The sequence below is a fragment of the Mustela putorius genome, unplaced genomic scaffold, assembly GCF_011764305.1.
Source record: "Mustela putorius furo isolate JIRA1106 unplaced genomic scaffold, ASM1176430v1.1 tig00000765_pilon_pilon_pilon, whole genome shotgun sequence".
Taxonomy (NCBI): Eukaryota; Metazoa; Chordata; class Mammalia; order Carnivora; family Mustelidae; genus Mustela; species Mustela putorius.
In genome coordinates, this window is record NW_025421470.1 from 1,438,672 (window position 1) to 1,464,800 (window position 26,129).

General features: G+C 63.2%; 1 protein-coding gene across 1 annotated transcript; it reads left to right on the forward strand.

Moving 5' to 3' along the window:
* Positions 1 to 2,467: 2,467 nt before the first annotated feature.
* Positions 2,468 to 25,492, forward strand: ITGB2 (integrin subunit beta 2). The gene is made up of 16 exons (XM_004762281.3): positions 2,468 to 2,628; positions 9,911 to 9,971; positions 10,315 to 10,403; positions 12,933 to 13,113; positions 13,899 to 14,069; positions 14,563 to 14,804; positions 16,056 to 16,211; positions 16,539 to 16,634; positions 18,473 to 18,562; positions 19,421 to 19,561; positions 21,209 to 21,396; positions 21,505 to 21,749; positions 21,869 to 22,088; positions 22,520 to 22,725; positions 24,713 to 24,879; positions 25,046 to 25,492. The coding sequence occupies exons 1-16, from the start codon at positions 2,596 to 2,598 to the stop codon at positions 25,106 to 25,108; spliced, it is 2,349 nt and encodes a 782-aa protein (XP_004762338.1). The 5' UTR covers positions 2,468 to 2,595; the 3' UTR covers positions 25,109 to 25,492.
* Positions 25,493 to 26,129: the final 637 nt, after the last annotated feature.

Below are 26,129 nucleotides of genomic sequence, written 5' to 3' on the forward strand. Positions count from 1 at the left end.
GAGCAGAAGTACAGCCCATGCTTTGAGGTTTTGCTGAGTCATTTTGAATCCCCAAAGAGATTCATTTTGATCTCTGCACACAGCAGGGAGTCTGCTTGGGATCCTAGGGAGTCTAGCTTCCCTGGGGCCCCGGCACAGGGCCTGCGTGTCTGGAAAGGCGACATCTCCTTAATTCTCCCTCCCCCTCCGGCCCTCCCCCCACTCATCATCTGGCAGCAGATCCGGAACACGGCACCGCGTCCTCCGCTGATACTTCAGTGTGTGACTCTTAAAGGCGACAACTCTGGAGTATAATCACAAAATCTATCACACCTAAGAAAATCAACAGCACTTTTCTTTGAAGATTTACGTACTTATTTGAGAGAGAGTGAGCAGACACAGGGGAGGAGAGGCCGAGGGAGAGAGAAGCTCAGGCAGACTCCGTGCTGAGTGCAGAGCCCGGGCGGGGCCCCACGCCAGGACCCCGAGCTCACGACCTGAGCTGAAATCAAGCGCCACATCCTTAACTGATGGAGCCCGTCGGGGGCCCCAACCATAGTTTCTTAATATCACCCCCTCCGTACATTGCGATTGGCTGATTTTCTCCTAAATCTCTTAACCCGTGGGTTCCCGAGCCGGGTCTCCTTCCCCCACTCTTCTCCCTTTATGGTTTGTCTCGCGGGGTTTTGCGGGTTGAATCCCTGTGGTGTCATTTGACACATGCCTCCGTCCCCTGTTCTTCCTGTAACCCTGTAGTAGATCTAAAGTCTTGGTCCGAGTTCGGTGCGGAAGTGACAATCGTGATGTCTACTTTATTAGTGTCTAAATTTGTACTGCCCTTCACCCAGGTTGCGCCACAAAGGCGTGTGCACAGTGCGTGGTATCCGTCTCTGTGGTGTGGTGGCCAGTGACAGTCACTGCTCTATCTAGTGAGGCCGCGCCGGGTGTGGCGTGGGGACATTCTCAGTCTGTGCTTCTTTGTTATTCTCTAATCGTACTGAACGGTCCGGATTCCCTTGATAGAGAGCATGTAGTTGGAACTCATCTGTCTCTTTATTTTTAAAACCCAATGCAATAATTTGTTTATTCGAAGTGGGACACGGTAAGCCCCTCCTGGGTGCTACGATTCCTGAAATTCTAGAATATTCTAGAACATGTGAAGCCATTCCTGGGTTGCCTGGGTGGTTCAGTCGGTTAGGCATCTGACTCTTGATTTTGGCTCATGTCATGATCTCAGGGTCGTGGGATCGAGCCCCGTGTCGGGCGGGCTCTGCACTCAGCGGGGAGCCTGCTTGGGATTCTCTCTCCCTCTGCCCCTCCCCCCACTCTGTCTTTCTCTCTTTCTCATAAATAAATAAAATCTTAAGAAAAAAAACCTCATTCCCAATATCTTATTGTATGTTTTTAATTTATAATCTTATTTTTTCTATTTCTCTTGTCTTTTCTAAAATAAAAATTGTCATATTTTCTTTTTTTACAGATGTATACATCCTATTTATATCCTTAAGAAGGCTTTTTGATCGTTCTTACATATAATATTAAATACTTCCTAACAAAACGTCCGTTGATGCGCACCAGAGACGGCAGCGTGCTCCCCTGATCCTGCGGGATTTTTGTTTCAGATTCTTACTATTTTTACGTCTGTTCTAAAACCTGTAGTTACTAGGCGTCCTCATTTCTGCTTGCTCCCTGCTCACCTTTGTGTCCCCCAGCCTCCCGTCCCTGTCGGATCTGTCCATCTGTCCGTCCGCCTTTTGCTGGGGAGCGTCTGTGCACAGTGCAGGGAGCCGGGTGCCGGGTCCTGCTCCGGCTGGAGACGTCCGGCTTACCTGATCGATCCGTGTCTCCTCTCCTTGCCCCCGTCCCCACTCGAATCCCCCCCACCTCGTGGCATTTTCTTGCTCTCTGTTCTGTCCTGCGAGGGCACTAGAAGCCCCCCGAGGGCAGCAGTGGCCTGTCGCTTGGGCCGCTCGTTGGGGGCCTCTCCTGTCACGGGGTGTCTGGTCCTCTCTGTCCCCGGGTCTCTGCTCTTGGGCGCTGCCCGTCGGATGGGCATGGGCTTTGTGCACCTGCGTCCGTCTTGCGTCCTCCTGCCTGTGTTGGGGCCGATTCTGTCCTGCTCACGGGCTCACTCCCAGGGTCACTGTGCTCCTGAGGCCCTGTCACACTTGTTGTTCCCTGACCACAGCCCTCAGTCCCAGCACCTTGTTCTCCGATGGCTGCAGTCTGCAGGCTGGGCCCCCGTCCCAGCGTGCAAGTCTGCCGCCCTCTGTCCCTGCAGGGCACGGCCCCCTCTGCCCGCAGGGGCGAGTCCGGGTGCCACCCTAGGACCATGCCCACAGTACTCATCCCTCACTGCTCCTCACGGGAACATGCATAAGGAAGGGCAAGTCCCTCGCGGGCTCCTGGGGTCCTCCTCAGACACCCGTGGGCGGGGCGTGCGGGGGCCGGGGTCTGACGGCCACCTGTGGTGCAATCGCCCCATGTAAGCACTTCCTCCAGAGCAGCTTGGAACAGGAAGCACCGTGCCCTCCCCATCGGGGCTCGCCGGCTCGACCGCTCAACCGTGCAGCAGCCGGTACCAACGAGGCTGACGCCCCTCCCTGCCCAGCCAGAATGCCTCACCGAAGTCACCAGGGCATCAGCGGGGTGAGTGGATGGGGCTCCTCTGTGTCCAGGCTCTTTTTCTAGAGGGGAGCAGTTGGGCCCTGTGGCTCTTCCCCGGGGAGTGGCCCAGCCCTGGAGAGGGCCCTGCAGACCTGGTCCCTGTTACCCGCCCTGGACTTGTCTGCTCCGGGCTCCCTTTCCCGGAGATCCAGCAAGGGGACTGCTGTGTCCACCGTGGCCAGAGCCCCACAGAGCAACAGGAGCGTCTGTAACCGGGGACAGGACCGAGCATGGCCGGAGGACGGGCCCTAGGCTCAGTCCTTCGCCACTGGGTCTAGGGTCTCTTGACAAGTCCCAGACACTTACCGAGCCCCTGACGTGGGGGCTCTGAGGCCCTGCAGGGCCAGGAGGAGGCCTGGGGGGGCAGGCGAGAACCCGCCAGAGGGGCCAGAGCGGGTGGAACCAGGGCCGTGCGGGGAGTCTGGGGGCCCCAGCCCGCCTTCCTCTTCCTGCTTGGGACCCCTCCCCACCATGCCCCTAAGGTCGGCCGTGGTGGTCTGTCCCCCCAGAGTCTGTGTGTGTGAGTGTGTGTGGAGGTGTGCGAGGGTGGACATGCTGTGTGAAGGCCTGTGAGTGTGAGATTGTCTGTGAGCACGTGTGCACAAATGTGCACAAATGTGCATTAGAGGATGTGAGCTGTGCAGGTGTGAGTGGGTGTGTGTGTTGTGTGTGCGTGTGTTGTGTGTGCGTGTGTTGTGTGTGCGTGTGAGCTCTCCCGCTGCTGGGCCCACCTCTCCTCTTCAACTCTCCGAGGGTCTCAAGCTCCGGCTTGCTGCTGTGAAGGTGTCACAGGACAGCTGGGTTTAGGGGACAGATGTCAGGTGTGTGACTGCACAGCTCACTGCCAGTCTCCTGGGAGCCTGTCCCTATGTCTCCTGGGAGTGGGGGGCAGAATCCTGGGGTCAGCCGGGACCCTGACACGCCACACTCCACACCACCGCCATCTCACCTCCTCCCGGTGCCCCGTCCTCTTTCCCTGACCCGGGCTGGGATCCTGCCGGCTTGCCCAGCTGGGCTTGCCACACCTGGAGGTGGGGGACTCCTGGGACCCTGCTGGACAAGGAGGAGGGGCAGCTGGGGGCGGGCCCCCCGCAGCCTACGGTCCTTGCAGAAGATTCCAGTGCCAGCTGCGGAGCCCGCGCTCCGTCCCACATCTGGTGCAGGCACGAGGCTTCACTCCGGGGACGCCAGCTGTCCAGGTAACCACAGGCTGGGCTGCTCCGAGTGGCCCGAGCTAGGCTTCTGTGACAGGGAGGGGACCAGCTCTGCCGGGGTCCCTGCACCGAGGCTCACACCTGTTTCTCTGCGGAGCTGGTAAGCAAATCCAGGAGGGAGGAGAAACGGGGAGGGGCTCAGCATGGCCCCTGGGCTCTGCCCTGGCCTTGGGCCTCCAGGAAATCTGGGTGGAACTCCTGGCCCTGGGCAGAGGCCGCAGGCCCCAGGCCAACGTGGGCATTGCCTAGAGATTTCATGAGGGACGGAGTGCCGAGACCGGCAGGGGCCTTGCAGACCACTGTGTGGAGGACGCGGCCCGCTCTCTGGGGCGGGAGGGACTGGCTGCACCCCGGGAGAAGGCCTTCCCGCAGCAGGGGGAGACCCGTAGCTCAAACTCCCTTGGACGCTGTAATCACATGTATGATTCAGAACCCCCTTCCCTGTGGGGTCGGGGACCAAGCAGACGCCGGCTTCCGCGTGGCTCCCCTGGCGTGGCTCCCCCGCTTGGTGTAGACATCCCCGTGTCAGCGCCCAGACAGAAATGTGGGTCCTGGGGGACAGTCGCTTTTCCTTATTCTCATGAAAGTTGAGTTGTGCTCCCACACTTTCTCTGCTGTCAGGGGCCCCCTGGGAGGGCCTCCCGGATGGGAGAAATACTTTCCAGCCTGACAGCTGGGCAGGCAGCACCGGCATCTGGGGCCGGAGTGGGCAGCAGCCAGAGGGCAGCCGCTGGGACCACCGCTCCCGCCCATGGCCCCCAGGGACATCTGCCTGTTTGTTCCTGACTTCTAACACCTCCTTGTCACGACACAGCCCTGCCCTTCGACCCTGGATTCATTACACGTCCTCTGTTTTAGGTACAGATCCGTTCTTTTAGGGTCCATCTGTCTTGACATGTTCCTCCGCAGTCTTGAGGTGCAGAAGCTTCCCGGTTCAGATGTACATGCTCTCCTGGTCCTTGCATCATCCTGTGTCCCCACGCGGAGCCTACGTGGGCCTCTGCTGTGAAGGGCCCCTTCCTGGGGAACCCCCACCTGTGCTCTCCGCCTTTGAAGGCTGGGGCGCAGCCCACTCACAGTCTCTGACGCGGCCACGGCCACGGCCGCGCCGTCCACCCCCGCCGTCGCGGGCCGCCCTCTGACCGCTCTAACCGAAGCCGCGTGGCCATCCTTCTCCCAATTTTGTTGCCTTTTTCAAGGAAACAGGTTCTGGTGGGTTTGTTGATTTTAGCTTTTTGGTTTGTTTTCCGACTCAGACGCGCGCCCATATCCGCGCGTTTCCGCCTCCCTGTCCAGAGCTTTCCCGGTCTTTCCACCACTTCTGAATCGGCGTCCCGTCCCGTCCCCTCCGTCCGCGTCCGCGGCCAGACGCTCGGGCATCGGCCGCGGACACAGGCTTTCCGCCGCCGGGGCCGAGGCTGTTCTCTGCAAACACGATCTCGATTCCTCTCCGACGGGCGAGATGCTCTTAGTCCGATCAGCACGGGAGCGCGTCTCACCGGGTTCCCACGGTCACGAACCATGGTCGGCTCTGGGGCCTCTTGTCCTGGACACCTTTCGCAGATGCCTGTGGGGCTGTGCAGAGGACACGCAGGTCACGCCTGCTGCGGCCCCTGCTCCTTCTGTCCCTGTGTCTGTCCATCTGTCCTTCTGTCCAGAGCCTCGAGCTCTGAGCACCGGGGGTCCAACACACCCCCACCCGTACCATGTGGCTTCTGTCCAATTCTGTGTTTTTTTTTTTTTTTTTTTTTTTAAGATTTTATTTATTTATTTGACAGACAGAGATCACAAGCAGGCAGAGAGGCAGGCAGAGAGGGGGAGGCAGGCTCCCCGCTGAGCAGAGAGCCCGATGCGGGGCTCGATCCCAGGACCCTGAGATCATGACCTGAGCCGAAGGCAGAGGCTTAACCCACTGAGCCCCCCAGGCGCCCCGGTGTTTTCTTGTGAAAAGCCGAAATGACCCCATCTCCACACTCTGTCTGTGGCATAAACAGGCTGATGCCTCGATCAGCTCCGTTGTGCGCATTTGCTTTTTTCCTCCGTGAAACAGCCCTGAGTCGTCCAGCTCCCGGGGTGAGTATGGACCGAGCACAGCCAGGGTCCCCTGTCCCATCTTTTTTCTTTATCGTTTCAGTGGCTCTGAAGTTCATTGTTTCATCAGGTGCATGTGACACCCGGTGCCCATCAGGCCAGGCGCCCCCTTCATGCCGTCCCCCAGTGCCCCAGCTCCCCACCACCTCCCTTCTCTGCCTCTGATCTTCGAACTTTCCCGCCAGCACCTCCCCCCACCCCCCAGGCTGCCCCTGTCACCTGATTGGGCATGTCCCTTGTAAGCCCCTGGGGATTGGCCCTCTGGCCCCACAGGCCTGCAGGTGCAGTGAACCCTTGGAGCTGACAGTGGCCTGGTCTGAGGGTTTGCACTTTACAAAACCCTTCTTCTTTTTCTTTTTCTTAAAGACCTTATTTATTTATTTGAGAGAGAGAGAGAGAGAGAGAGCATGAGAGGGGAGAAGGTCAGAGGGAGAAGCAGACTCGCTGAGCCAGGAGCCCAATGTGGGGCTCCATCCCCAGACTCTGGGATCTTGGGCTGAGCCGAAGGCAGTGGCTTAACCAGCTGAGCACCTCCCCAAGGCGCCCAAAACCTTCTTCTTTTGATTCGATGCGAGCCTGCGGTCAGGAAAGGATTCTTGGCAAGTTTTCTGTGCAAAAAGATGGTTTTATGAAGCACGAGGACGGGACTTGTGACAGAAAGAGCTGCCCTGGGGGGTGTGAGGAGGAGACGGTTATGCTCTTTTACGTTGGGGGCGCAGAGAGAAAGGAAATTTCTAAAGGGATTTTCTGTAAGACTTAAAAGGGTCCTGGAGGTCAGGCTATTAGAAGCTAAGGTTGCTTCTTGCCTCCAGCAAAGCCTGAACGATCCTGCTGTTGTGAGCTCCTGGAGGACCCTCCCGTCTCTGTGTTTGTCCCCGTCTGTGCCCCGTTCGGTGGAAAGGGGATTTCATTGTTTCTGCATTTGTTTTGTCTTCGTTCCCTTCCTCCTCCGTTGGACAGGAAGCCTGGTCTGACACCAGCTTGCTGTCCTGACGCAGACGCCGCGCCCTCCCTCTGCCTGCTGCCCGCGGTGCTCTCTTTCTTAAGTTTCCGCTTTTCCTTGTCTTTTACCAAATATGGGCTGTGTGTGCGCGCGTGTACGTGTGCATGTGTGTGCGTGTGCGCGTGTGCGACCCGGAAGGACGGTGCTACGCCGCCGCTCCTGTAACGCTCCCTCGGCTCTCAGACCCTCGCTGTCCAGACCTTCTGCAGGCGACCCTGCTCCACTGCATTCCTTTGGGGACGGTGGGGCCAGGGCGGGAGCGCGCTTGGCCCGGGGTCGCTGGGTCTGCAGGAAGCCACCCGCGGGGGACAGACCCACGACTTCCGGCAGTTGCCCCCAGGCTGTGCCAGCGTCCCCACCGCGGATGGGGCGTGCAAGGGTGGCTGTGTCCCCAAGTCCTCACAGCCGAGGGCGCTCAGGCACTGTGGGTCCCACCCTGCTCTCTGGGGAGACAAAGGCCAAAGTGCGGGCGGAGCGGGGCACCCTCCCTCGGAGGTAGGGTGGTGGGGAGCGCCTGAGCTGGGCCAGAGGCCCGGCCCACCCTGGAGCCTGCGTCCCTCCCCCTCCCCCGGGCTCAGCCTAGGCCTCCTGCTCCCAGGTCCCTGTCCCTACAAACAAGTCAAGGGCCCCCGGCGGCCAGTCCTGTGGTGCTGCAGACACACGTGCTCCCGGCCGGTCCCCCACTGGGAGCCGGAGGCTGGTCCCCCACGGAGGAAGTCAAGGCAGCACGTTCTAGCGAGGCGGGCCGCCATCCAGGTCGGGTACCCTGTGCCACTGCAGGGCGGCCGGCAGGACAGGCTCCGAGGGCCCTCGGTCTGTGTAGCTCCACGACGTCAGTCTCGGGCAAGGCCCAGTCCCGGCCACTGGGCATGCCTGCCGCTGCCTGAGGGCAAGGAGGGAGCTGGCCTGCCCACTTGCCTGGGGCGGAGGAGGACAGGCTGCGGGCTCTGCCTCTCTGTCCTCCCTCTGAACTCCCAGAGCCGCCGTGTGTCCGGGCATCCTGCCCTCAAAGGCTGGGGGACACGCAGACTGGGGTGCAGCTGTCCCCATGGCCACGCCGTCCCCGTGGCCGCCCCAGTGCTCCCATGGGCAAGGAGTGCTTTGGGACAGGGCAGCTCCCCACCCCTGCCCAGCTTCCCAAGGTCAGGGTCAGGACCTCGCAGTCTGTGGGTTACGAAGTGAGGTCCCTCCCTCTCAGTGGGAGGAGTGTGCCTGCCGAACCGGCACCCGGGTCCACATCCTGCTGGTGCTCAAGGCCCACAGAGCATACACGCTGGTTGTTGGGAATGTTTGGGGCTCGGTAGTAGGGCAGCTGCTGCCCCAGGAGCTTGGTACCAGCTCACCCTGCCTGAGCACGGGTGTGGCTGGGGTGCTTGGGAAGGAGCCTCCCACCTTTACTGGGGACAGCCTTGGGGCAGGGTGGTGGGGTTCCCTGGAGGCCGACGTGCCCTGGACAGTGGCCAGGCAGGCCCAGGGCTATGGGGGGAACACTTGAGTCAGCACGGGCAGTCAGCTGTGAACTTTGGAGGGACCCAGATCGAAGCTGGGACTGGCCACAGCTGGCCTCGGCCTGAGCCCCACGCACCAGGCTGGGAGGCAGAGATGGGGCCTGATGTGTACCCGAGCTGTCCGCCCCCCGCCCCCTTGGGCCCATCGGCCGCTGCTCTGACCCAGGAAGCCACTGCGCTGTGTGGTTCTGCTTTTGACTCCAAAGGGGAAGGATGGAGCATTCTGACATTTTTGGGTCCTGATTATAATCTTGGTGGGGACCAGGGAGCAGGACGGTCACCTCCAAAAAGATGGGAGCCCGAGGCTGGGCAGGGCTTCGAAGCGCAGGAGGCCCTCCCTGCGAGGCCCCCGCCCCGGGCACGGCACAGAGGCAGGCGTTACAGGAGAGTAAAGCGAGGCCCACCTACAGGCCACGCCCAGAGCCCCACAGGCCGAGGTCCGTCTGGGTTGTGGCCTCTGCTGGCCCTGAGGATCCCCTCCTCGGTCCTCCCCAGGCCGTGTGACGGGCTGGGTGGGCCCCGGGAGCCTCACAGGCCTGCTGCAGGGGCAGGAGCCGGCATTCACATCACCTTCTCCGGTCAAGCAGGCCCCTTCCTCCTGCCACGCCTGATTCCTGGCTTCTCCGCACCGGGCTGCTCTCTGGGTCGAATGAGAAGACCACAGCCAGCTACAGAGCTCTGAGACGGGGGCGCCTACCTGCACGGGCGTTCCAGCTCTGGGCCCAGCCCCTGACCGGGGGCCCTGTAAGGGGAGGGCGAGGTTGCCCACGCTGACCGCAGCCCAGCAGGCCGTGGGTCGGAAGGCGCCCCTGTCTGCCTTGAGGACCCGAAACAAGAGCCTGAACGCTGGGCCTCCCCCACCGACCGTGGCTCTGGGGGCGTCGGGATCCGTCCGAGCCCAGCCCATCCTCGTCTTACTGCAGGTGCCGGGTTTCTGAGGACAGTAGGCGTGCCCAGAGAAAATCACCGTCACCTAGAGCCATGGCCTTGGGCCAGGCAGGCCTGGACTCTGTGCTCGCCCTCCGGCAGGGGTCCAAGCCGGTGGCTGGCTCAGGCCTCGCACCTGGGATGTGCTCGGGCGATTTCTCGTCCTTGTCCTGGTTCTGGGGCCACCAGGAGGCCTGGGCCGGGTGTGGCTCTGCTCTGAGCCCAGCGCTCAGTTCCCGGGGCTCAGGCGTGACCCGGCACGTGCGATGTGTGAGTGTGGTGTGTGATTGTGATGTGTGTGTGAGGTGGGCACCCACACGTGTGCATCCTGCTCGTCCTCTGAGGGCCTGTGGGCACCCGCCACACCACTCGGGCTGTCGGGGAAAGGCGGTGGCTGGGGCTCACCCCAATTCTCCCCAGCCAGGGTGGAGGGACATGGGGCCGCCCAGTGCTGCGTCTGGAGGCCACAGCCCAGCATCGGGGGTGCAGGGCCACATCAATGAGACCCCTTCCCTCCACAGGACATGCTGTGCCAGCGCGCCCTGCTGCTCACACTGGGGGCTCTGCTCTGCCTCTGGTCGGGTGAGTTCTCCGCATCCTGGGTCGGGAAGAAGGGGGCCGACCCCGTGCTCCTGGGCTGGGTTCCAGCCGCTGTGGAAGGACTGTGCCCCAGGGAGCGCGTCCCAGACCCCACGCTCTGCAGCTCCTGGAGGCCTGGCCCCAGGCCGCCGGCCTCCCTCCTGCCCTTCCTGGTCCTCCTGCAGAACCCCCTCCTCCCCCGCACCCCATTCCCGCTGCCCAAGCACCCGCGGCTCTGTGCCGGCGGCCCAGCGCTCACGGAGCTGTGTCGTCTCCCCGTCTCCCCGGCGCTCACGGAGCTGTGTCGTCTCCCCGGCGCTCACGGAGCTGTGTCGTCTCCCCGCAGCCCTCTGCCAGGAGTGCACCAAGTACAAAGTCAGCACGTGCCGGGAGTGCGTGGAGTCGGGCCCGGGCTGCGCCTGGTGTCAGAAGCTGGTAAGAGCCGCCGGGCACCGCCGGGCCCCTGACGGGCCTCACGCCCGTCCTGCGGGCCCGTCCCCGAGCTGGGCGCCCTCTCTCTGCCTCTGGAGCTGCTGGCACCCGGGGCGCCACCACTCTGTTCCCTGGGAGGGCGGGAGCAGCCTGGGGCATGGCCTGTTCGAGAGACAGACAGACAGACCCAGCCTCACCCCAGGGTGGCCGCGTACCCCCGACCAGGCAGGAGCCCTGCCCAGAGGTCACGGGTCGCGAGGAGGCATCCAGGGAAGCGAGAGGAACAGCTCTCAGTGTGGAAGGTGTGGGAGGCTCCACGTGGGGAGCCTAACTGTGCTGCGGTCTCCTGTCCTGCCCGGCTGTGGGGCCTTCCCGGACGGAGAGCAGAGACCTCCCTCCCGTCCCCTCCGGAAGGACGGCCAGGGCAAGGCCCGCAAATGCCAGACCCACCCTCCTCCTGGACGGAACCCCCAGATGCCGACCCCGCCCCCTGCCCTGGGGGGGTCCCTGAGGTTCCGGCGCGGCAGGCATGGCGGGAGCCCCGCACAGGTGTGCGCACACTATGATTTTCTCGCGAGCACTCGCAAGCAGACTGCGGCCCCGAAGCCCGTTTGTTGAAAACGTCCCGTGTCCTTCTCACGCACAAGAGGCCCGCCAGAGACCCACAGTACGCTTTTCCAGGACGGGACAGCTGCCCCGACGCTCAAGCCCATCTGCCCGCCGTCCGCAAACATTTCCAGCTGTTCCAGCAGTGCCTTCGGCAGCGTTTGCGAGGAGCCAGGCTCCCGCTCTGCCGGTGGCGGTCCTGTCCCTTTAGTTTCCCAGAACCAGGACAGAGGAGCCCCCGCCCACATCACGCACCCTCGACATTTCTGACCAGGGCGGAACGGCCACCGTGTCCACGGCCTGGCATCTCCTCTGCTCCCGCGCAGAAGCTCCTGTGTCTCGGCCAGAGCCCCGCACGGGCTCACACCGTCACACCGTTGTCCCAATGCGAGTGACGCTAGCTCGGCCCACTCAGCTGATGTCACTGTTCCTCTACAGTGATTCCGTACTTTGTGGGGAGCTGTGCCGGGGCCAGGAGACCCCCCCTTCCCGTCGGGCTCACACCCCTCACGTCCGCACCCCGGGGTGATCGGCGCCGGCGTCGCTCAGTACCGCGAGGAGTGCTGTGGGGTCCATAAACTCCCGTAACGGCTTCCGACGTGAGGAGGAGTTTGTCCTTCTCCGCCTTCTCTCTCTCATCTGAGCGGCCCCACAGAGGGTTAGGGTTCTGTTTTATTCCGTCACTGTCATCGGAGGCTCAAATACTTCCAGCTTGGTCCGCGGGGAGCCCCTGCCCCGGCTGGCTCTGTGTCCCCCCAGCACACTCCTCGTCGCTCTTTTGAGCGCTTTCTGACTCCAGAGTCAGTCGCCCCAGGCCCAGCCCTACGTCCCGCCCCAAGCCTGGAACTCCTGTTCCCGGGTCCCTTTCAGGAGAAGCGGCTCCTGACACCCGCCGCGCACTTCCTCCGTCTCCCCCCCATGACGCTCCACGCTCCGATGGGACCTTCTGAGCGGCCACAAGCAGCCCACAGAGATGCTCAGGGTGTGGTCTCTCCCCTTGGATGCGGTCCGGCCACAGCGGGGGTGGGGGGACGTGTCCTCCGGCAGGTCGCAGCTCCCCTGCCCCTCCGTGAGCATATTCGATTCTGCGGAACCTCCGTGAGGTTCCCAGTGGATTCCACGGGAGGCTTTGTCGGTCCCCGGGAAGTTCACTTGATTTCTCGAGTTCTCCGAGCCTTGATGGAGTCCTGCGGGGGAGCGCCGGCCCCCCCTGCCCCGCGGCCCCCCTAGCCAGCCCCGCACGGCGCCTTGCCCTTCCGGAGTCTCCTTCCCTGCAAGGAAGCAGAGACAGGTGTCCGTGCCCATGGAATGGGGGCCCTGCTCCTGCCCCATTTATGGGGGCGAAGTGGGCGTGAGGACACTGCCCTGAATCCAGGACCCCCACACTCCTCTCCAAACAGCGAGGGGCTTGGCCCGGAGTCTGGGCCTGTGTGCCGGGTTCTTGGGTCTCATGTGTCTTCTCTCAGGAGGGCACCTCTACCAAAGCGGCTGCCGCTGGAGGGGACAGCCACCCCGGCCGCCCCGGCCACTGCTATCCTCCCTGGCCACCTCTGGCAACCTCAGGCCAGGTGCCCCAGCCGGCGGCTCCCGGCCCTGGGACTGCTGAGCGACCGCATCGGCCAGCCTGGGGCTGGACACATGGGTCCTTCAGTCACTGCTGTGGGAGGCAGTGGCGGCAAGCATCCCGTCCCCCCACTGGGGTGATCTTGGAGCCTCACGGGGAGGCCGTCAGCACGTGGCTAGCTTCCTAGCCGCCCAGCCCCCACCCCACTCACCCCCGTGAGGACACCTGTCTGGAACCCCAGGTGCAGATAAGGAGGGACAGCCTCTTCGAAGGACCCCGAGGGTTGGACTTGTGCAGCCCCCACAGTGTGGCCCCCACGTGTCCTCTGCCCTCTTCCTGACCCCTGAATGCCCCCCCCCCAGAACTTCACCGGGCTCGGGGAGCCGGACTCTGTTCGCTGCGACACCCGGGAGCAGCTCCTGTTGAAGGGCTGTGTGGCTGACGACATCATGGACCCCAGGAGCCTGGCTGAGACCCAGGGGGACAGGAAGGGCAGCCAGCAGCAGCTGTCCCCACAGAAAGTGACGCTCTACCTGAGACCAGGTAGGCTCGGGCTTGGCTGGGGGTGAGTCAGCGTGTGTGTGTGTCAGTCCCTCTGGGTGCCAGGGCCCACCAGTGGCGCAAGTGTCCACGTGGCCAGGCCAGGAGGCAGGTAGGTGAGCCCCGAAGACTGTTGGAAACCTCGAGAACATTCCCCTGTGGGCCTCTCCCCTCTGCCGGCAGGAGGATGCCCCCACACCTGGTGTCTGCTGCTTTTGCTCTGTGTCCTTCCCAAATGGGAAAGGGAACCATCTGGGGAACACTATTCTGTCCCACTCTCGGAACGCCAGGTGTGCTTGGCAGAGTCAAGGTTCTGATAAGTCATGCAGCCAAGCAACCTGAGCGACTGTTTAAGTCAGTGTTGCTCAAACTGATTTGACCCCAGAACCTTGCCTGTGCTCCAGGAGGCGCCCTTCAGGAAGGGGACGGGGACGTGGTGAAGAGCAGGACCACGGGGACAGGCCAGGGTAGGGCTGGGGTGGAGCCTGCCCTGTACCACTGCCCCTGGGCTGGGAACCAGGCCCGCACCCGGACTGCTGGGGTGCTGGGCGGGGACGGAGCAGGCTGCCCAGGCCGCCAGGCCCACCTGCATCTCAGCAGTGCTGGGTGAACTGGAGCTCTCAGTGGTAGATTTATGTCTGGAACGTTCTGTGGGGGGGATGTGGTTCCTTCCTGAGGTGCCCTGTGACTTGTCCGCAGGCCTCAGGGAGCAGTCGTGAGCATTTGGGGACCCGTAGGAGGTATGTCAGTGCCCCCAGATGTCCTGACTCTCCCGTCTCTGTCGGCAGGTCAGGCGGCTGCCTTCAACGTGACCTTCCGGCGGGCCAAGGGCTACCCCATCGACCTGTACTACCTGATGGACCTCTCCTACTCCATGCTGGACGACCTCATCAACGTCAAGAAGCTGGGGGGCGACCTGCTCCGGGCCCTCAACGAGATCACCGAGTCCGGCCGCATCGGTGAGGCGACCCCCCAGTCCCAGCCGGCCCTGCCGCTCACACGCCCCCCCACGGCCACGCAGGGCAGGGCACTGGCGGGGGGAGCTCTGCCAGGGACCCTCATGGGGAGGGTTCCAGGGGAGGCCCCCTGGGGAGGCCCCTCCTGGACGCTGGCTCCCCTGACACCGTCATGCCACGCGAAGGTCTGTGACCTGCACGGCGGTCACACCGTCGAACACACGTGCCCGCCCACGGACCCGGTGCAAGTCGGGGGCCAAGGGGACACCCGCCTCTCATCTCGGCCCCCTCCCCGGCCGTTGTCCCCGCGTGCAGGACACGCACATGCTTGTGCTCACACACTCGTCTGCCCCCACGCTCATGCATGTGGGTGTGCGCCGTCCCGTTCTCTCGCCTGCCCTGGTGCGCAGCAGGGAAACCGAGGCTCGCGGGCAGACCCCCCCCCCCCCGCCTGGGGCCGCCCCTGCCTCCCGACCTCACCCCGCCCGCCCCCCAGGCTTCGGGTCCTTCGTGGACAAGACGGTGCTCCCCTTCGTCAACACGCACCCCGAGAAGCTGAGGAACCCGTGCCCCAACAAGGAGAAGGAGTGCCAGCCTCCCTTCGCCTTCAGGCACGTGCTGAAGCTCACCAACAACTCGAACCAGTTCCAGAGGGAGGTCGGGAAGCAGCTCATTTCCGGAAACCTGGACGCCCCCGAGGGCGGGCTGGACGCCATGATGCAGGTCGCCGCGTGCCTGGTGAGGTCCTGTCCCCGGCCTGGCCCCCGGCCTTCCGCAGACCTCCGCCCTGCAGCCACGGGGCCAGCGGCTGAGGGTGGCCCCGTCGGACTCAGAGGCCCCCATCGGCCCCGGGGTTTCCAGGCGGCCGTGGGGCCTGCCGCTTGCCCACACATGTCACCGTGGGCCTGTGACACTGGGCCACCGTCCACACCTCCGTCCGGTGCACGATCTTGCAGGGCGAGCCCACGGAGCAGTGTGGCACTCGCAGCTCCTGAATGGCATCACCCCTGCCATGGCTCCCCCCCAGGGAAGGCGGCATCCCCCCCAGGCGTCCCCCTGTGTGGTTTCAGTGGTGGGTCGCCGGCCCCGCCCCCAGCAGCCCTCCCCTAGCCTCATCACCAACCCCGGTGGTCGCCCCATTCCGTCACACCTGCTGCGTTGGTGCTGTAGGTGCTACGGTCGGACCGCTCCCTGGCTTCTCTGTTTGATTTGTAAAGATTTTATTAATTTATTTGTCAGAGCAAGAGAGCACAAGCAGGGGGAGCAGCCGGCAGCGGGGGAAGCAGGCTCCCTGCTGGGCGAGGGGCCTGATGAGGGGCTTGATCTCAGGACCCTGACACCATGACCTGAGCTGGAACAAGTCAGACGATGAACTGTCTGTGCCCCCCAACGCCCCTTTTTTGGTTTTGTTTTTAATATTATTATTATTTATTTTTATTTTTGTTTTATTATTATTTTGTATGACATGCTGTTTTAACCCTTCCCAAACCAGACTCCAGGCTCCTAGCCTCTCTGTGGGCCCAGGCACAGCGACCGTGTTTCTGTTTTTGTGCCCTGCCTGCTCTGTGACCACGCGAGTGTTGCTAGTGTCCCCATGTCACCCGTGTCCCCTTGCACGTCCCCCAGTTTCTGTCATCCTTTGTTCTACCGTGTTTCATGTTGTAATACGCATTTCTGTGAGCATTTTCTGTTTTGGGAGTATTTCCCTAGGATTGGTCCCTGGCCGGAGTGGCCAGGGAGGCCATGGGCTGTATTTCAGCCGACAGTACCCCCCCACCCCTGCCATGTGCGAGGGCATTTCTCCAGCAGCCCCGGTGCTGGAATCCGGACTGGACTGCGGACCCCGAGTCCCGCGGCTGGTCCCGGGAGGGGTCCTCCTGTTCCCAGGAAGAGCAGGTGTGGGGTACAGGCACGGCCCGGGCCTCGAGGCTGCCCCACCACGCTGTGCCCACGGGGGAAACTGAGGTCGTGATCCCGCCGTCTCCCCAGGAGGAAATCGGCTGGCGCAACGTCACTCGGCTGCTGGTGTTTGCCACGGACGACGGTTTCCACTTTGCGGGTGACGGGAAGCTGGGCGCCATCCTGACCCCCAATGACGGCCGCTGCCACCTGGAGGACAACACGTACAAGCGCAGCAATGAATTTGTGCGTGGCCCTCCCTTGTCCCGTGTCCCGGCGCCCCCAGAGGAGCAGACAGCAGGGGGTGCTCGGGAGGGAATGCCAGGGCCGGGCTGCAGCCTTGGGGGGGCTCTGCTGGCGGCACAGGGTGCCCAGGGGGCTGGGGGCAGGTCGGCGTCCCCTGGTCTGGTCCCCGACCCGTCGCAGGAGCTTACCTTCACCCGCTGCGACCTGACGCGGCAGCCTGGAATTGTTCGGGGGTGGGGGTCCGGGCTCTGGGCCCCGGGTGGGGCGGACAGAGGGCCCGGGGCTCTGGCCCTGACCCTGGGCTGTCTGACCAGACCTCCCCTCCAGGACTACCCGTCAGTGGGCCAGCTCGCACACAAACTGGCTGAAAACAACATCCAGCCCATCTTTGCAGTGACCAAGAGAATGGTGAAAACCTACGAGGTCTGTGGCGTGGGGGTCCTGAGCAGCGGGGGCCGGGGGAACCCGCAGGCACTGCAGATGCCTGCGCACAGCTGGGCAGAGGGCAGGGGGCGGGGCGCAGGAGGGCGGGGTGACAGGGGGAGGGGCATAGGGGCGGGGCGCAGGGGGGCGGGCCTGCGGGGGAGGAGGGATGTTCTGCGGGTGGACTGGACCGCAAGGAGGCGCCGGGTGTCCCTGTCCGCTGCGGCGCGCGAGTGTCTCTGCTGACCCAGGGCTCGGTTCACACGGGTCACACGGTTCACACGCGTGCACCTGCCCAGCCCTTACGCCCCAGGTCGGGTGTGTTCCACGGGGACGCGCCCCCACACGCCTGCGCCCGAGCCGGTCCCCACGGGAACCAGCTCTGCACGCCGACCGCACTTGCGTCTCTGCTTTGGGAACCCTGGTCTCCCGGGACTTCTCGGGGTGACCGCCCTGCTCGACTCCGCAGAGTGCGGGGACCTTTCTGTTCCTCCTCTGCCCTTCCCACCCGCTGTCTGGCACCGGGTTTGCGTCAGGCCTTCCCAGCACACCCGGTCTGGCCTCCTCTGGGCTCTGGAGGGGCTGTGAGGGCAGCTGCTTTTTCCCCCACCCTTGGTCCTGGTTGTCACTGTGGTGGGGCTTGCTGCCACTTCCGTGGGGGGGTGAGATGCCGGCGGGGGGCCCAGCCCCGAGACGTCAGCAGCTCCTGCTGTGGGTTTTCCAGGCTCTGAAAGAAGACAGGACCCTGCAGGCAACACAGCGGAGGGGGAGGGCAGGGGTCCAGGAGAGCCCCTGGGGTGGGCCCCGAAGCTTGCCAAACCACAGGGACAGGGGTTCCGTGCGGGGCTGGTGACCGGGTGCAGGACCTGGCAGGCCACCCGAGGGGCCACTCGGGTAACTTGCTGTCGGGGCAGGACAGTGTGGGGATGGGAGCGGAGGCAGGAGATCTGAACACAAAGCGCCAGCATGGACAGTGCCCTGGAGAGTCCCAGGCCTTTCTGAGCCTGTTTCCTGATTTGTGGGGCTCCTGGGTGAGGGGCATCGAGGCCACCCAGAGCCTGTCAGGAGAGCATCTGCTGGACTGTCCTTGGTGCCACACACTGAGGGACAGCAGGCTGGAGGGACAGGAGGGGGAAGAGCCCAGTTTCCCAGAGCCATAAGGGTGGGGGTCCTGCACCCGGGGTGGAGGGGAGAGGGCGCTGGAGGCCACAGAGGCTTGATGCCCGGGCTGTGGCGGGCCTTGTGGGCTCCTTGGAGGTACCTGGATTCTATCTGGAGAGTCATGGGGGGCTTTGGGGCAGAGAAGTGACCCAAACATCGGTTCTGTAAGATAAAGCAAGGATTCGGTCTTCTATGGACCACAGAGCGAGGGACACGGGGGCAAAGAGTCATTGGCCTCCACACGCGGCAGCCTGCCTGCGCGGGACGCCCGGCCTGCCCCCCACGGGCGTTACTGCGATTACATCACATCACTATGGAAGTGCTCACCACCCACCCCTTCCTGATGGTGTCGGCACATTTTGTGATTTTCTGCCCTGGCTGTACCCGACGAGTCCACTGGGCAGGGACACCCGGTCGGGGCGGCGAGGCCCAGCTCGTCCCAGCAGGTCACAAGCTGGAGATCGGCCACGGAGGAGTGCTCCCGGCAAGGAAATGGGCTTGTCCCGGGCCACTGACCAAGTGCTGTCTTAGCCGAGCGATAAGCTATCTGGGGGAGACGGTCTGAGCCATTTTATAGCGAGAAATAAACCCTCTGGGTGTTATGAGCTCCAGGGACGCCGTGGCTTCTGTGGCCCCAGGGCCCCGGCTGAGACGGGTCTGGTCTCCTGGCCCAACAGAAACTCACCGAGGTCATCCCCAAGTCGGCGGTCGGGGAGCTGTCGGACGATTCCAGCAACGTGGTGCAGCTCATCAAAAACGCCTACAACGTGAGAGTCCGGGTGCCCGTGGGGTCCCTGGGGCGGGCGGCCAACCCCACCCCCCACCCCGCCCCCGGCGCAGGCCTGTGGAAGGGTGCTCTCCGAGTGCATCCTGGACAAGCAGAGCCTGGCTCTTCCCACGGCCTGTCAGGTCCTGCCCCAGGGGTGGCCTGTGTGCGCCCCGTCCGACCCTCGCGTGAAGCGCGGCCTCCCGCCTCCTCCTCGCCTGCGGTCCAGTGGGCGTCCCGGCTCCGCAGGCTGAGAGCTCCTGGGAAGTGCCCTCGGACTGAGCTAGGGCACTGCTGAGGGCTGCTCCTCGTGCCCTTGTGGGGCCCGAAACCCCCCAGGCAGGCCCTCCTGCGTCATCACACCCACCACACTGGCCCTGCTCACCCACCAATGACTATCTCTCTGTCTCTCCCTCTGGCTCTGTCTGTCTCTCTAGTCTCTGTCTCTAGCTCTCTGTCTCTCTCTGTCTCTATCTCTGTCTTTGTCAGTCTCTCCCTGTCTCTCCCTCTCTATCACCGTCTCTCCTTCTTTCTCTGTCTGTCTCCCTCTCCCTCTGTCTCTCTGCTTCTTCCTCTGTCTCTGTCTCTCTGTCTCTCATTCATTTACACAGTTTCCCCATCTCCTAGCCCATGCCAGGCACAGGGCATGTGGTGGTGGGTGACTGCCAGGCCCCATCCTCGTGGCTTTGGTCTGTCCCTGTCGGCCCCTCCCCAGCCTGTCCCGGGGGCCCCCCCAGCTCCCCATGGGCATGTGGACAGAGGGAAGGATGAGCAATGCAGGGGCGTCAGCGCCTCGGCCGGGAAGCCCCGGGGACAGCGGGAGGAAGCCCCCTAACCCACAGCTGCTCTTTCCCCCCAGAAACTCTCCTCCAGGGTCTTTCTGGACCACAACATGATCCCCAGCACCCTGAAAGTCACCTATGACTCCTTCTGCAGTAACGGGGTGTCACAGGTGGACCAGCCCAGAGGGGACTGCGACGGCGTCCAGATCAATGTTCCGGTGAGACTCCCCCCCCAACCCTTCCGGAAGGTTCTCCCTCGGGTGAGAGCTAGGAGTGCCCAGGCCCACGGCTAGCACAGGAACAAGCAAGGACAAGGGCCAGGGTCACGGCCAATTCAGCTCTGTCCCCAGGCACCCAGTCGCTCCTTGTGCAAGAGAAGAGGTGCGGGCTCCCCAGTGTGGACGGAGGATGGGGCATGGCAGCAGCCCCTGGGGCGGAGGCTGGCCAGCGCCTACCGACAAAGAAGGAGGTCCTTTGTGTCTGGTTTCCTGATTCCAGGGTTTCGGGTTTGGGGGGTTCTCTTCAAAGGCGCTATTTTGTTTACTTATTTTTAAGTAGGCTCCGCACCCAGTGTGGGGCTTGAACTCGTGACCGTGAGATCAAAACTCGGGGGCTCTACTGAACCAGCCAGCGCTCCTCTTTCTTTCTTTGACAAAGATATTAAAGCACGGGCCACACGGATGATTAGAAGTAGCGTTGTTTCTAGGAGTTATTTCCATAACATTGTGATATTATTATGATCATAAAAATTAAGTTTTTCCTTTTTCTGGCTGGAAACCAATATTCAGCAAAAACACTTGCTGTTCTTGCGATTTTATTTGATTTTATTTTTTTTTAAAGATTTTATTTATTTATCAGAGAGAGAGGGGGAGAGCGCGAGCACGGGCAGACAGAGGCAGGCAGAGGCAGAGGGAGAAGCAGGCTCCCCGCGGAGCAGAGAGCCCGATGCGGGACTCCATCCCAGGACGCTGGGATCATGACTTGAGACAAAGGCAGCTGCTTAACCCACTGAGCCACCCAGGCGTCCCTGTTCTTGCGATTTTAAATAGGACATTGGAATGCCTTCAAGTATGTCACTCGCTCAGGGTCGCACCTAGACTCTCACAGAACTCTCTCTCCCTCCCATGGGGCGACCCACTCGGGACTTTATTCAGTCCTTCGGTGGGCTGATGGCTTCTTTCACGCTTCGCTGTGTTTCTGCTCTGCGTGAGTGTCCCCCACAGCCCTACAGCAGGTCACTGAAACTGATCTGGGGTGTGGCGGCTTTTGACACGTCGGTGCTCCCTGAAGCCCGAGCTGCTGACTTCCCGGTGCGGGGGACGGGGACTCCGCTCTGTCCCACCTGGTTCCCCCGGGGCACGGTCCCCTACCCTTTATCTGGGGTCAGAGCACCCCTCCATATCCAGAATTTAGAGCCTCCTGAGGGATTCTGGCGTCGCAGTATTCCAGTCACGGAGAAAATCTGTGTCCTTTCCCAAGCCACTGAGGCTGCTTTCCAACGCGTGAATGTTAAAAACGTTCCAGCAACACCCACCCCGCCCTGGTGTAAGGCCAACCCAGAAGATGACGGGTGTGGGGGCAGCTCCGGCGGGGCAGGAGCTGCCGCCCCCACGTTCCTGCGGGTCCAGCTCTGCTGACCAGACGCCGTTCTCTCTCTCCTCGTGTTGGGTGCCAAGTCCTGGATGAGCGTGGGGTGTTCGGTGTTCTTCCCTCCGTCCCCTCCTGGGGTCCGGGAAGGGCTGGGTCCTCCCCCTGCTCCAGCCGGGCTCCTGGACAGACCCCGAGTCCAGGCCGCAGGGCGAGCAGACGGGGCAGGTCTGGTCCCGCCGCCCCAGCCTGGCCTGAGCCCTGCCTTCCCCGCACAGATCACCTTCCAGGTGAAGGTCACCGCCTCGGAGTGCGTTCAGGAGCAGTCCTTCCTCATCCGCGCCCTGGGCTTCACGGACACGGTGACCGTGCACGTCGTCCCCCAGTGCGAGTGCCACTGCCGGGACATGAGCCAGGACCGCCAGCTCTGCGGCGGCAAGGGCTTCCTGGAGTGCGGCGTCTGCAGGTGCGGAGGGGGTGAGGCCTGCCTCGGCTGATCCAGCGGCGGCGGCGGAGAGAGGGCCGGGGACAGGGTGCCCCCCTCGGGACCTGAGCCCAGCCGCTCCCGCCGCAGGTGTGACGCTGGCTACATCGGGAAGAGCTGTGAGTGCCAGACGCACGGCCGGAGCAGCCAGGAGCTGGAGGGCAGCTGCCGGCGGGACAACAACTCCATCATCTGCTCGGGGCTGGGGGACTGCCTGTGCGGACAGTGCGTGTGCCACCAGAGCGACGTGCCCAACAAGAAGATCTTCGGGCGCTACTGCGAGTGTGACAACGTCAACTGCGAGCGCTACGACGGGCGGGTCTGCGGGGGCGAGGGTGAGTGCGGCGTGGGCGGAGGGATGGGGGGGCTGCAGCGGACAGACAGGCGGACCGGGCGAGCGGGGCCGTGGGCAGAGGGACGGGAGGGAGGGGCTGAGTCCCTCCACCTCCTGCAGAGCGGGGCACGTGCGACTGCGGCAAATGCCACTGCCGGGAGGGCTTCGAGGGCTCCGCGTGCCAGTGCGAGAGGTCCACCCGGGGCTGCCTGAGCGCCGAGGGCTACGAGTGCAACGGGCGCGGCCGGTGTCGCTGTAACGTGTGCGAGTGCGACGCGGGCTACCAGCCGCCACTCTGCCTGGAATGCCTGGGCTGCCCATCGCCCTGCGGCCGGTACATGTGAGTGCCCCGCCCCCCGCCCCACTCGCCAGCCCCTGCGGCTCCTCCACCAGCAAACACCGCTTCCCCCACCCCGGCCTCGGCCTCGCAGCCCACGTCACCGCAGGGGGCCCCTCACACCCACCCCCCAGCAGACCCCTCCCGCCACTGGGCACCGAGCTCTGGGGCGTGTGCTCTCACACTCACGCTCACGCTCGCATTTGTGCTCGCGCTCACACCACACTGGCGCTCACACTCACACTCGTGCTCACGCTCACATTCACGGTCATGCTCCCACCTGTGCTCACACTCATGCTCACACCACCCTGGCGCTCACACTCACACCCGCGCTCACGCCTGTGCTCATGCTCACATTCACGATCGTGCTCACACCTGTGCTCACACTCGCGCTCACACTCACGCCCGTGCTCGGCGCTCACGCCCCTCCGCAGCACCTGCGCCCAGTGCCTGAAGTTCGAGCAGGGCCCGTCGGGGAAGAACTGCAGCGCGGAGTGCGGGAACGTGGGTCTGCTGAGCGCGCCCCCGGAGAAGGGCCGCCGGTGCAAGGAACGGGACCCGGACGGCTGCTGGGTCACCTTCACCCTGCGGCAGCGGGCGGGCCGGGACAGCTACGACATCCATGTGGACGACAGCCGAGGTGAGGCCGGCGAGGGTGTCTCTCCCCACTCAGATGGCTGGCCTGGGGGTTAGGCAAGCATCCACAGCCACGGTCCTGGCCTGCCCCCTCTTCCTTCCCCACGTCGTGACCTGTGAGAGGCGGTGCATGGCTTGTCCCTGCACAACAGCGCTGTTCCGGCCAAGGGGACACATGGGGGCTGGGTCCCCACCCCTGGACCGCTGCCTGGGGCTCCCGAGAGTGGGTCCACAGAGAGCTGTGTGAAGGCCACCGTGGGCTCCGATCTCAGCCCTGGAAGGGGGCCTGGGGCCAGGAGCCCAGGCGGCACGCCTTCTAAAATGCTGCTTGCCTATCCGTCACTGGGCTCCGGGGCCATGCCTGGCCTGGTAATGGTTGAAGACATGAGGACACCAAGCCTGTCCTCGTGGGGCTCACATTCCAAAGGGGTGGGGCACACTTGGCCCGTACCAGAGACAGCGTGGGACTGTGGCCAGGGTCATGAGGTGCAAAGATGATGGGGGTGCTGTGTGGGCCCCTGACGTCAAGGTCAGACAGTCTCTCGGAGGGGGACCACTGCTGCCGAGACCGCGCAGGGGAACTGGAGGGCATGGGGTCAGGGGCCCTTGGCTCTGGGTTTCGATGGAGCCCCTGTGAGGCCTGCGATGATTTGGGTCTCCCTCCAAACGTACCAAAAAGCCATGAGCAGTTTGGGGAAGTGCGAGGGACACATTGGAGTCGTGTGTTCGGAAGCCGAATACGGACCCACGAGGGGCCCCTGCCGGACACGGGCACAGTGGCGTGCAGAGGGACATGTGTGGGGGTGGTGGGGGCATGGGGCAGCGTGGACAGAGCCTGCCCTTGGATGGAACACAGGCATGGGACCAGGGGGAGCAAGAGGCAGACCCATAGGCCCCAACAGGTGGTGTGGGGGTCAGGCTACTTTTTAGGAGGCACACTGGGTGGGTGATAGCGACGGACACGTGTGGGTGCCGAGACGTCAGGAGCACAGACACACATTGGGATGGGCCCCAGGACTCTGGACAAGCAGCCTCCAGGGGTGTGCGGGGCACCCAGATGTTCAGCTCCCCCTGCTTCCTGCTCAGAGAGGCTGAGGGCAGGGGAGCTTGGGGCCAGGGGCCCAGCCCCCAGGGTGGATGCCGCAGGCCTGGGCAAGCCGTCCCCCGAGGCCCTTGCAGGACGGAGACCTGCTCCCAGCTCCCCTTCCCACGGAGGGAACCCCGGGGAGGCGGGTGGGGCTCAGGGCTTCTGTGTGGCCAGGAGCTCACGGCCTGTGCCCGGGGCCCGCACAGCGCAGCCTGCCAGCCTGGAGCGCTGCCGCTGGCTTTCTCTGACCCCAGATTGGGTCCTGTCTGGGTTTGTGCTGCTGTGGCCAAGTTGTTCAACCTGCATAGGACACTAAGGCCCCCTAGAAAGGCCAGTATGATGGAGGGAGCACAGGGAAACATGGGTGTCCAGGGGCAGGCAGATAAGGGCTCCATCCCTTGGTCAGGGGCTGAGGTGTGACACAGCCCAGCCTAGCCCTCAGGGAGGGGTCAGGTCGTTTGGACCCCACCCGGGTTCCCTCGGGAGGCTTTCGCCCGCTGAGTGCTCGTCCCTAGACTCAGGGAAGAGGTTCTGGGGGCCCTGGGGGCCCTTCCTACTCTGTCTCTGTGAGTTTCAGGGCCGGGGCCCTCGGCTGTCCCAGCTGGGGGCAACCGAGTCGGGAGGTGGGTATCTTGTCCAGGCTCTGCCCTGGCTAGGGGCATCCTGGGCCCCACTTTCTTTCTGGATAACAAGGGTTGTTTAAGCTTCCTCTAAAACCACAGGAGGGGGTCCCTGGCTGAGGGTTGGGGGCTCCCTTCCCCACCTGTTGCCGTGATGGCGAGCACGGAGGTGGGAGAGCTCTGTCCGCCTCAGCAATGGGCAGTGACCTGGGGCAGGGCACCCATGGGGCCCGGTGAGCTGGGGTGGGCCTGACACTCGCATGTGTACTTCTTCCTTGCCTCAGAGTGTGTGGGGGGCCCCCAAGTTGCCCCCATTGTGGGTGGCACTGTGTCTGGCGTTGTGGCCATCGGCATCCTTCTGCTGGCCGTCTGGAAGATTCTGACCCACGTGAGTGACCTCCGCGAGTACAAGCGGTTCGAGAAGGAGAAGCTCAAGTCCCAGTGGAACAACGTAAGTGGCTGTCCCTGGGGTTGAGGCTGTCCCACATGCCCCCCACCACTACCACGCTCCCCAGTCCACATGCCCCTGTAGTTCATCTGCGGAGCTGGGACCCCGGGATGGTCACCCCCGCTCCTGGCTTTCTTCCCCTCCACTAATGAGTCGCCCTTCCCTCCAGGACAACCCCCTTTTCAAGAGTGCCACTACAACAGTCATGAACCCGAAGTTTGCCGAGAGCTAGGGCGCTCGGTGAACCAGGCGGAAACAGCCCAGCTCGCATCTCCTCCAGGGACGGGGTCACAGTCCCCGACAAGTTCATCCATTAACCTGAAACCCCACTGTCGTTTTCTGCTCTTGAGATAATAGGTATGGTCGGTGACAATATGGACGTGTCCGAAGGGACAGCCTCCCCCTTCTGACGCGTCCAACCTTGTAGTAGAGACTTGAAGAAGGAATCGCTTGGGTCTTACGAGGTTCGGTGCGTTTTCCTATAAAACTTAGAGTGGCAATCTCACTGTGGCACAGATTTATTTATGTTCGAACTTACTGTGGTATAAAATCACCTTCCGTTGGTGACGTGTTTCCCAATCGTGTGTATGGAAGAAATAAAGAAAACTTCAGGTGAGGCTGTGCGTGAAAGCTGGGCTCTGTGCACCCTGCAAGGGTCTGTGTGGCCCGCGGCCATGGCGCGCGTCTCTCTCCTTCCTCGCCTGTCGGCCGGGTGTCCACGGCCCTCTCCGCCCCACCCCTGCCCCACTTCCTAAGCAGCTGCTTCCCCTCCTTCTGGGGCCAGTGCAAATCCCCGCTGGCTGTGCTTCTGATGACCGGCCACGAGTGGATTCCGTGAATTTGCGGAGCGGCTCACTCGCTGGGTTATGGATTTATTACAAAAGATGTGGATGAACGGCCCCATGAAGATAGGTGTAGGGCGAGGTGGGGGTGGGGAGCTTCCATACCCGGGGGGGCCGCTGGCCCCATGATGCAGACGGTCGGGGTCCAGAGGTGACGACCAGGAAAGAGTTCTTGAGACCCCTTTGGAGCAAGAGGGGTCTTATGAAAGCGTGGGCCCGGGGCCACGAGGCTTCCAAGGGATCTGCTGAGCGACTTCCGCACTTCGGAGCGGGGGAACTAAAGACAAGGGAAGCTCCCAAGAGGACTTTCCTGTGCTCACGACTCTCGGGATCCTGGAGGCCAAATCCTTGTCAGGTTCTTCCCTCTAGTGAGGGATGCAGACAGCAGGGAGCTTCCCAGAAGAAGGTGAC

What these genes read in the sequence shown, in the direction of transcription:
- ITGB2 (XM_004762281.3), top strand. Translation starts at nt 2,596, where the DNA reads ATGCCTCACCGAAGTCACCAGGGCATCAGCGGG. An exon ending in GCGCCTGGTGTCAGAAGCTG is followed by an intron (nt 10,404 to 12,932) that starts GTAAGAGCCGCC and finishes CCCCCCCCCCAG; the next exon opens with AACTTCACCGGGCTCGGGGA. An exon ending in GACGCTCTACCTGAGACCAG is followed by an intron (nt 13,114 to 13,898) that starts GTAGGCTCGGGC and finishes CTCTGTCGGCAG; the next exon opens with GTCAGGCGGCTGCCTTCAAC.